We start from the raw sequence: 10,254 nt of genomic DNA on the forward strand, positions 1-10,254 counted from the left end.
ACATAGCTTTGAAGAACTGCTGCTGTTATGAGTCAGGAGCAAGATACACAGCTTTTATTAGACATGTTATGAGCCGTCAAGGATTTTAGGTATCTCTTTTCCATTCTTACGTGAATTCTGCATTCACTTGGATAGGCTAATTTCACTCCAGATATATGTAGGACTTATATTGTGAAATAACAAAAGTCTTAGAGAGGTGCATATTTTTTATGATTCTTTCAGACACATTTGCACATCCAGTTTCAAGAGGTACTGACAGGCTACTGTCATATTTGGTTAACAGGCTCTTAGAAGCAGACTTCTGGAAGTCACTTCAATATTTGTCCAAAAACCTTTTGTATGAGCAGCTTTCTCAAGCTTTGTGAATATGCAGTATGTGGTTTTAAGCAGGGTCTGTCAGAAGTCTCTAACTACTGATAGTTGATGCCATAACTTCCTGAATGAAGATTTGTTCCTTTGTTTTCTTTTTTCTTTGCCTCTTGCCAGGGATAGTGAAGTTAAATGTGAATTTCGTTCTCTTGGCAGCTTAAATTTTCGCTTACCAGCCCTTGAAATAAGAATTGTATATCTATATAGTATTTAACAGAAACCTCACGAGTATTCTGTTTTGTATATTGCCAAAACAGCTTTGGTCACAAAGAGGTTCAAATAATTTTATTTGAAACAAAAGAGAATTTTGTTGGAAAAAGTATTTTCACTGCCAGAGAAGTGATGGGTTTTCTCAAGTGTACTTCAGAATAAGAGTCCTCCTACTGTACTGCAAGTGATTGAATTAGATACACTTTAGGACTAGCTGCAGTACTTCATATGGTTTATATTACTGAGTGGTGTGAAACATAAGCTGTTAATGTTTTGCCCTATATATTTGCTCTCCTTTTTCTGATTCTAGGTATTATCCTTTGCAACTGGATCCCAAATGTTTACTAGCTGAATACAATATATTATCTTTTTTCTTTATAGGCATTTCTTTGAAAGCTAGCTTTTATCCTGGTGTTTGACCTAGAGCTTAAAATTGTGGTATATCTAGTATCACATGTATTAATCATATGCCCTTGATTTTGTTTCTGGAGTTCTAATTGTCTCATCTTTGCATTGTCTTAGTGTTGTCTTGCTGATGGAGTGCTCAGTTGCCCTTTTAAGGATGTATTTGTACAGTGTTAAATTCACAAGTGATCTGTGTTAATTGGACTGTGACTTACGGACCGTCAGTGATGTGTTATCCACTTCCATTGCAGTGGAGTTGAAAATGGAAGTATGTGACAATCCCTTTGTCATGGCAAGTTGATTTATCAATCTTTCCCTCCTTTCTGAAGAAGTCTGAAGTCCTTTTATTGCATTCCTGACTCACTTGAATTTCTGCTCAGAAATTTCTGTTCAAAAATCCAAGAATTCACAGTTTTCTCTTGGGTATTTTCTGTCTTTTCCAAAGTACAGGTAGGCTTTCTTATTAAATAGTTAACATCTGCTATATGCAACATTCACCTGAGGCATTTCTGGTGTGCTTGTGTCAGGATTACATTTGGTGATAGCTCCAGACTGGAAAGACAAAAAATGCACAGGACAGTAGACATTGATCTGCCTCGTTTATTTAGGGCCAGTACATGAGCAGAAGAGTACAATCTCCCCCCAATAAATAGATTTGCTTCTAACCAAAATATGTCTTTGGGAGTTGCATATAAACAAGTTTAACGTCTTGTTCTGAAGTTTGTCAGGTTTTTACTCTTACAGAACTACACACATGTCTTAACACCCCCCCCACCCTGTATGTGTCTGAATTTGTAGTAACTCATAGGAAGTGTGTCTTCTCTTTGTTGGTTTTGAGCTGTTCTGAAAATATTTCTTAAATTATTATGCTTAAACAGGTATAGCTTCTTAGTTCTCCTCCTTCTCACTCCTCCTCTTTTTTTTTTTTTTTCCTCCTAAGATCAATCATGAAAATAAAGTGGCATGTTAACCTAATTCAGCAAAGCATTGTCTTGTGCCTAGAGTTCCTCCTAATTCTTCTGTTGGGAGTGTTAGCCTGTGATAATCACCCATACTCTAGAGATACCTGAGTAAATAAGGTCATTTGCCAAGGGTATTTCTAGGTCTAGGAGTGGTTTTGCTTCAGGAAGGCTGCAGTCTTTTGGCCTTTTCATGAAGAGTGTTATGTTGTAGCCAGTTCATTTACTCTGTGGTACTTGCACTTAGGCTGGTAAAAGCATCCAATGATTATCCGCTAGAGGTTGTTCAGGTCAGCAGTGATGAGGTAGCTGAGAGAAGTGCAAAGACAATCAAAAGGGACTTAATAGAGAACTGGGGTGATTACTTGAAGGATCAGGAGTGCAGGTAGGGTTTTCCTCCATCCTGTTGGTAGCTGGGAGGCATACGGAAAGGAAGTCCCATCTCATTAACACGTGGCTCAGAGGCTGGTGCCAGCGGTGGAATTTTGGTTTTTTTTGATCATGAGGCAGTTTACATGGCACTGGGCCTGCTGGAGTCAGATGGGGTTCACGTGTTGCAAAGGGGGGAAAAGGATTCTGGCTCAGGAGTTAGCAGGCCTCGTTGAGAGGGCTTTAAATTAGGTATGAAGGGGGAAGGGGATAAAACCAGGCTTGCTAGGGATGAGCCTAGGGGTGGCATGCCTGTGTTGGAGATGAGATCCATAGATCAACTGAAGTGCATTTACACTAATTCACGCAGCAGTGGGAATTTATGGGCAATAAATGGGAGGAGCTGGAAGCCATTGTGTCCCAGGGAAACTATGATGTGGTCGCCATCACGGAAACATGGTGGGATGATTCACACAACTGGAGCGCTGCAATGGATGGCTACAAGCTCTTTAGAAGGGACAGGCAAGGAAGGAGAGGTGGAAGGGTAGCCTTGTATGTTAGAGAGTGTTTTGACTGTCTAGAACTGAACAACAGCAATGATAAGGTTGAGTGCTTATGGGTAAGGATCAGGGGGAAGGCCAATAAGGCAGACATCCTGGTGGGATGAAGAGACATGAAGTACTGTATAAGCAGTTGGCTGAAGTCTCACAATCTCTAGCTCTTGTTCTCATGGGAGACTTCAACTTACCAGATATCTGCTGGAAATACAACACAGCAGAGAGAAAGCAGTCTCGGAGGTTCCTGGAGTGTGTGGGAGATAACTTCCTGACGCAGGTGGTAAGCGAGCCAACCAGGGGAGGTGCCCCGCTGGACCTGCTGTTTACGAACAGAGAAGGCCTGATGGGTGATGTGGTGGTTGGAGGCTGTCTTGGGCTCAGCGAGCATGACATGATAGAGTTTTTGATTCTTGGAGAAGTAAGGAAGGGAGTCATCAAAACCGCTACCCTGGACTTCAGAAGGGCAGACTTTGGATTGTGAAGGCGTCTGGTTAACAGAGGCAGTCCTGAAGGGCAAAGGAGTCCAGGAAGGCTGATGTTTGTAAAGAAGGAAGTCTCAAAGGTGCAGGAGCAGGCTGTCCCCTTGTGCCATATGTCGAGCAGGCGGTGGAGAAGACCAGCTTGGCTGAATAGTGAGCTTTGGCTGGAACTCAAGAAAAAAAGGAGAGCTTATCGCCTTTGGAAGAAGGGGCAGGTGACTCAGGAGGACTACAAGGATGTTGTGAGGTTATGCAGGGAAAAGATTAGGAAGGCGAAGGCCCAGCTGGAACTTAAACTGGCTGCCACCGTTAAAGATAACAAAAAATGTTTTTATAAATGCACCAGTGACACAGGGAGGGCCAGGGAGAATCTCCCTCCTTTGTTGGATGCAGAAGGTAACCTTGCCACGAAAGATGAGGAGAAGGCTGCGGTACTTAATGCTTTCTTTGCCTCAGTCTTTAATAGTCAGACTGGTCATCCTCAGGGTTGTCAGGCCCCTGTACTGGGAGATGGAGCTAGTATGCAGAATGAAGTCCCAGTTGTTGAAGACGTGGCAGTCACCGACCTGCTGCTTCACCTGGATGTTCACAAGTCCATGGGGCCGGATGGGATCCACCCGAGGGTACTGAGGGAGCTGGCAGAGGAGCTCGCCAAGCCACTCTCCATCATTTGTCAGCAGTCCTGGTCAACCGGGAAGGTCCCAGACGACTGGAAACTAGCGAATGTGACGCCCCTCTACAAGGAGGGTCGGAAGGAGGTTCCGGGGAACTACAGGCCTGTCACCTGACCTCGGTGCTGGGAAAGGTCATGGAGCAGATGGTCTTGAATGCCATTACGCAGCACGTGCGGGACAACCAGGGGATCGGGCTCAGCCAGCATGGGTTTATGAAAGGGAGGTCCTGCCTCACTAACCTGGTCTCCTTCTATGATAAGGTGACCTGCTTAGTGGATGAGGGAAAGGCTGTGGACGTTGTCTACTTGGACTTTAATAAGGACTTTGACACTATCTCCCACAGCATTGTCCTGGAGAAGCTGGCTGCTCATGGCTTGGACAAGTGCACTGTGCACTGGGTTAAAAACTGGCTGGACGGCCGAGCCCAGAGTGGTGGTGAATGGAGTCAAATCCAGTTGTTGGCTGGTCACGAGTGATGTTTCCCAGGGCTCAGTGTTGGGGCTGGTCCTGTTCAATATCTTTGTTGATGGTCTGGATGAGGGGATTGAGTGCACCCTCAGCAAGTTTGCAGATGACACCAAGCTGGGTGGAAGTGTCGATCTGCTGGGGGGCAGGAAGGCCCTACAGAGGGACCTGGACAGGCTGGGTTGTTGGGCTGGAGCCAACGGTATGAGATTCAACAAGGCTAAATGTCGAGTCCTGCACTTGGGTCACAACAACCCCATGCAACGCTACAGGCTTGGGGAGGAGTGGCTGGAAAGCTGCCTGGAGGAAAAGAACCTGGGGGTGCTGGTTGACAGCTGGCTGAACACGAGCCAGCAGTGTGCTCAGGCGGCCAAGAAATAGTCCTACTACTTTCAAAAGTTATTAAAGAAAAGCTTTTTGGTATAAGGTGTTGCTGGGTGGAAAATTTACTCTGTTGGTCTGTCTTGCAGTGATGTGTTCCCAGACATTTCTGGCCACGAGTCCCTTCTGTGTTGTCACTAGAGGTGTCCAGCAGGCTCTCCAAAGTCACTCTGCAGATGCAACAACTTTCTGAAGGAGTCTTCTTATGATGGAAGGATTGAAAATGTACCCCTAACTACTTAAGTTTTACTGAGAAATGAGCATATTCTTTTGTATACCTGTTGTGTCATATTTGTAACTTTGCAGGAAAGGAACAGGTGCTGTCCAAGCAAAGAGTCAAATCTACAGGCCTTTTTCCCTTTCCCATGCACTCAGTTCCCTGCAACAGTGCAGGGGAAAATTTTTTTTTATTAATCCATATGTGTGCTTATACTTCTCAGCTTTGTAGGTCACAGGTGGCCATTTTACTGTATAAAACAGAGTGGTCAGTACGTATTAATGGGGTTGGACTTTCTTTCCTGTTAGGTTTGGTATTCACCCTGTGGCTGGCCGTATGCCTGGTCAGCTGAACGTACTCCTAGCAGAAGCTGGTGTTCCGTATGATATTGTACTGGAAATGGATGAGATCAACGAAGACTTCCCAGGTTAGCATGTGTGCTGTACATTTCCGGTAGTTTGGATTTGATCTTGTCAGTGTTTGACTCTGTTTTTACATCACACAAGGATTTTAAAAACAAAAAATTTCAGTCAGGCCATTCAGTTTCTCTTTGTGCTTGTTGTGATACTGCTGTAGAGGAGCAGCGGTCTTTCTTTTGTAGTCTGAGTGCTCTCCTAGTTGATGGCAAGTGAGCACAGAGAATACAAGAAACAGCCTGACCCAGAAGCAGAAAACTGAGAAGCAGAGAGTACCAACAGGTAAAGCAAAGGGAAATATTGAATGCAGGAGTACAGAAAAGAGTAGATATTGAAAGGAGGTTAAACAGGGCTGTGAAACTTGTTTCCTCCAGAACCAAGAGAAAAGTTTTTAAATTGCTTGTAGCTGTGAAATAAATGACAAATGCTTTGTCTTTTTTTATCCCTGTAACTGCTCTGTACAGAAAAAATACTATTTCTTCTTTAGGTCAGGTGTTGTGGATGACTTGACCCTGTCATGTCTTGCAAACCAGTATAGCACTGTACAGACAACTTCTTGCTTTCTTACATCTTTATTTAAAAATCAGAAAGTTGCTGGTAAGAAGTTTTTTGAAAGAATATTCAAAGAAAAAGCCAGGCACAAAGAAATTTGAAGGTGATGGTACTATGTGTGTAAAAAACCACATTTAAATATCAAAGGATTTAACATTTGTGCAGCAGAGGGGTCTAATGAGTCCCTTGGAATGGGGTTGTAGATGCTTGCAGTTTGCTAGAGGTAGTTGGTTTATGTAACTTGCCTGATAAGCTTGTAAAGTATGTGTGGATGAAGTGACTGTAAATGTAGAGTGCTTTCTATAAGGGGTTATTCTGCTGTAGAGATCAGATTTATTACAAAATTGTGCATCAGCCTCAGTGTTCAGGTTTCACATAATTTTTAATCAGTTTTATTTTCTTTGTCTTGCTGCAGAAACTGACTTGGTCCTTGTAATTGGTGCAAATGATACAGTTAATTCAGCAGCTCAGGAAGATCCGAACTCTATCATAGCTGGAATGCCAGTTCTCGAGGTCTGGAAGTCCAAACAGGTGAGATTAACAGAGTTGTGTTAGCACCTACTTTACGTAGCATGTTTTTAAAAACACTGTTTATAGGAAAAGCTAACAAGATTCTCCTACTCTTGGTAGTTTTGATTGTGTTGGTAGTTTGGTTCTTCATCGGTTTCAATGAGAACCTTTTCTGCAAGGTGTCCAACAAAACAGTCTAGTACTATACAAGTGTGATGCAGTATTCATGATTTTATAATCATCAGCAAGTGCTTTAGCAAGACTAATGATGACTGCAGTAGAAAAGACCAATGAAAGAGCTTCTACTAAAACGTGGTTAGCATAAATTATGATCTGGATATCAATTTTTTGTGCTATATTAAAGTTTGAAATACAGTTTTGTATCAGTGAACACCCTATTTTGGCCAGGGATCTCTCTTCCTCTCCCTTTGTAGAGGCTGTTTTTGTGTTGTCTTTGAGGGTGGTGGTGGTGGTTGGTTTTTGCTGTTTCAAACGTGAACTCTTTATGTGCAGGTCATTGTAATGAAGAGATCTTTGGGAGTTGGTTATGCAGCGGTGGATAATCCAATCTTCTACAAACCCAATACTGCCATGTTGTTGGGAGATGCTAAGAAGACTTGTGATGCCCTGCAAGCAAAAGTCAGGGAATCATATCAAAGCTAAATACTGATTTTATATTCCACTCACGATTGTGACTACAGTTTTGTTACAGAGGCCATGGAAAACGAGAGTTGGAAGAATCTCTTACTGTCATAATGCAGCCAGCCTTTGGTGAAGACTGCATTGACTCCTAGGAGATGTAGTTCAGTCAGGGAATGCAGGCTTTTATGAAAGGATGGACACATTAGCCCTTAAAACTAAATCTCCCATGAGGCAATGCATTAAAAAATGAAAATGTGCTTTTTAAGGTTAACATTGAGCTGTTAGAAGCAGGAGCTAATAACTTGTGGTCATCTTAAGTAGTTATTGGCTTCTTCCTCCTAACTGTCTGTACTTCTGTCACGGAAATTCACTAAAAAATACTGTGCCAAAATTGTATTCTGTCTTATCAAAGCTGTCCTTTGGCCAGTGTGGACTAAACAGCTATTTATTTAATCAAAACCTAAAGCAAAATCACAAACAGATGCAAGCAGATGCAAATAGATGCTTACATGATTTGAGATTCTAATCATAATGTTCTGTTATATCTCTATAGAAAAATTGAGTAGTTTATTTTGTGGATTGTATGGATGCTGTGAATAAGGAACATGTTAGGAAAGTTCCTTTTCTTTAAAATATGGTTCCACTTTTTTGGAGTGCCCACTTACATTATATAAAACAAAACACAGGATTTCAGGGACCTACCAAGTGATCTTCAAGCCTGATAAGGAAATGTACACTTACTTGCACTGCTTAACTCTTCTAAGCAGTTACTAAATTCTCTGTCTTTTTCCAGTCGTTGCCTTTTTAAATGTCTGAGGAAAAATATGGTTCAGTTCTGCACAGGCAGAACATCTTGCATATCTGATCTGTTCACAGAATTTGGACCACAGTGTTTCATTTTATGTTCACTTAGACTTTTAATGGTATTTGCTACTTATAATTTAGTGATGCTTTCTGAATTAACAATTTTTTGATGCTGGGAAAGGCACTTTTGAACATATTTAAGATGCTGGAGTTTATTAGAATTTTTCTAAATAAGCTATTGTTTGGACAGCACAGAAACATACCAGACTTAAAATCAAGTGTTTTGATTATTTGACGTCTCCCTAATCTAATTAAAAGCACTGTTAAATTCCCATAATAAGTTCAGCAAAATTAAATTAAGTTACGACATAGATTACTGTTTTGTTTTTATTATGTTAAGTGTACTTGAGTGGAACTCAAATATTTGCCTAATAAAAAGAATTTATCATGTTTCCATAATGATGTAGCAACTGTCCATGGTGACGAAGCCTAAATAGGAATAGCTGTACTTGTGTTAGAAAGCATTCATATTTGAGGAAGACAAACTATTATGAAGTGTAAGTCTTGAAATTAATCCATCTTGATTGATAGAACAAACATTTTATTACACCATGTTTAGAGACCTCGTAAAATACAGTACTTCTGCTTAGCTACCTCTGTTTTTATGTGAAGATCACTTAAAACACAGACTTTGAACAGGTAATGCATTAAGAAATGTAACAATGTGTGAAAGAAACTACCCTTTTTGCAAATCTCTTTTATATAATTTGAAATAAAAGTTGTCATGTAAGCATTAATATGTTGCACGCTGCAGAAAAAGACTTGTAATTAAATTTCAATTTAAAATATTGTGGCAGCTGTATTTGAATGTAGCATGTATGGCCTCTTGATTTCATTGTATTCCACTTTTCCTTTAGGGCTGCAAAAAATAGGAGGTAAGTGGGAGAAGGGGAAAGACAAGGAAATATCCTCTAACTCTCTCCCTCCTAGCTAAGCAAAAAGGGGATTTGAAGGGATTTAACATCCCTTAAGTATTAAGTTTTGTCTTGTGAAACTTGAAGTATCTAACTACAGTATGCAACATGTCTGTGCTTATAAGTAGCTAATATAAGACTCAGCTTGTCTTTGTATTTGGAAAAAAAAAAACAAACCTCATACTGTTATATTGGATCAGAGGTACCAGTGTTATCTTCTAACACTGTGCTTTACCATGGAACAGCAGGTAATTGTCGAAGTGCTAATAAAAATTTGATTATTTTTCTTTATTGATCACTGTCTCTTTTGTCTGCTGTTATGTTTCCTGAGTAGATAAGTAGCCTGAGATTCTTTTGTGGAGTTAGAAGATCAAAATGCGACCAAAAGGTATTGAGATTAAGAATGTAGTGAAATGTGGATATTTCTTTTTTTAATTTGAGTGGTTCTTCATTCATTCTAAATATGACTGATGTCACCTGACCGTAGCAACTTCACTATGAGCTCTTCTAGTAAATGAAGAGGGTTAGACAACTTCTGAAAGCAGTTCATCCCAATATATGTTCCCTTTTTGACTTTAAAAAAAAAAAAAAAGCTGTAAGAACTAGCTTGGCTGAGTACTTCATTTTCCATTGGTTGAGGTGTGAGATGGATCTTGTCCCTTTGAGCCTGACACCATATTAGTTGGCTTTAGTTCTTGTAATTCTACAAGATGATCAAGTTGATTGTGGTGATTTCAGTTTCTACCTTCAAAGTGAATGATAAATAATTTTAGCCATCTGATAGTCTGTTCAATTGTATCATTGCACAAGTCTGATATGCAACTTTAATGTTTTCTTCAGGCTTTGGTCAAGGTGAGGCTTGAGGTCTCTTTCAGAGGCTGCAGCCTGGCATTGATTCATGAGGTAACCTCTCTTCCTCTTGATTGAGCAGCCTGTGTGGAAGGCATATACCCACAGTATATGGATTTGTAGTCTGACAAATGGTAAAGCAATAGCCTATGTCCCTTTGTGGATCTGACTGCTAGTTTGAAGGTTTTACTCTGTACCCCATCTCCAGCTGCTGCTTATCACCCAAGAAGTATTTACTCTAGCCTGCCTCAAGCAGGCTATGAAAATCTGTTCTCATCAGATTGTGGCAAAGCAGTGCAGCAAGAACAAAATGAGAAGATGGAGGACACTAATCTCTGTTCATCTGGTGGAACTTTTCCAGTTTGCAGTGTGTGTTCATGGCTGTGACACACCTTGGATCTTTGTTTTTAATAGAAGTTGTT

At 40.8% G+C, this 10,254-nt stretch overlaps 1 protein-coding gene across 2 annotated transcripts in view; it reads left to right on the top strand.

Moving 5' to 3' along the window:
- The window catches only part of NNT (nicotinamide nucleotide transhydrogenase), a 47,011-nt gene extending 37,733 nt beyond the window's left edge, over nucleotides 1–9,278 (top strand). For both annotated transcript variants that reach the window (XM_064438589.1, XM_064438590.1), the window contains exons 20-22: nucleotides 5,394–5,512; nucleotides 6,469–6,584; nucleotides 7,077–9,278. In XM_064438589.1, coding sequence (XP_064294659.1) covers nucleotides 5,394–5,512; nucleotides 6,469–6,584; nucleotides 7,077–7,226 — 385 coding nt within the window. In that variant the 3' untranslated portion in view covers nucleotides 7,227–9,278. The remainder of the gene's footprint in view (nucleotides 1–5,393; nucleotides 5,513–6,468; nucleotides 6,585–7,076) is intronic.
- Nucleotides 9,279–10,254: the final 976 nt, after the last annotated feature.

Source organism: Phalacrocorax carbo, chromosome Z, assembly GCF_963921805.1.
Source record: "Phalacrocorax carbo chromosome Z, bPhaCar2.1, whole genome shotgun sequence".
Lineage (NCBI taxonomy): Eukaryota > Metazoa > Chordata > Aves > Suliformes > Phalacrocoracidae > Phalacrocorax > Phalacrocorax carbo.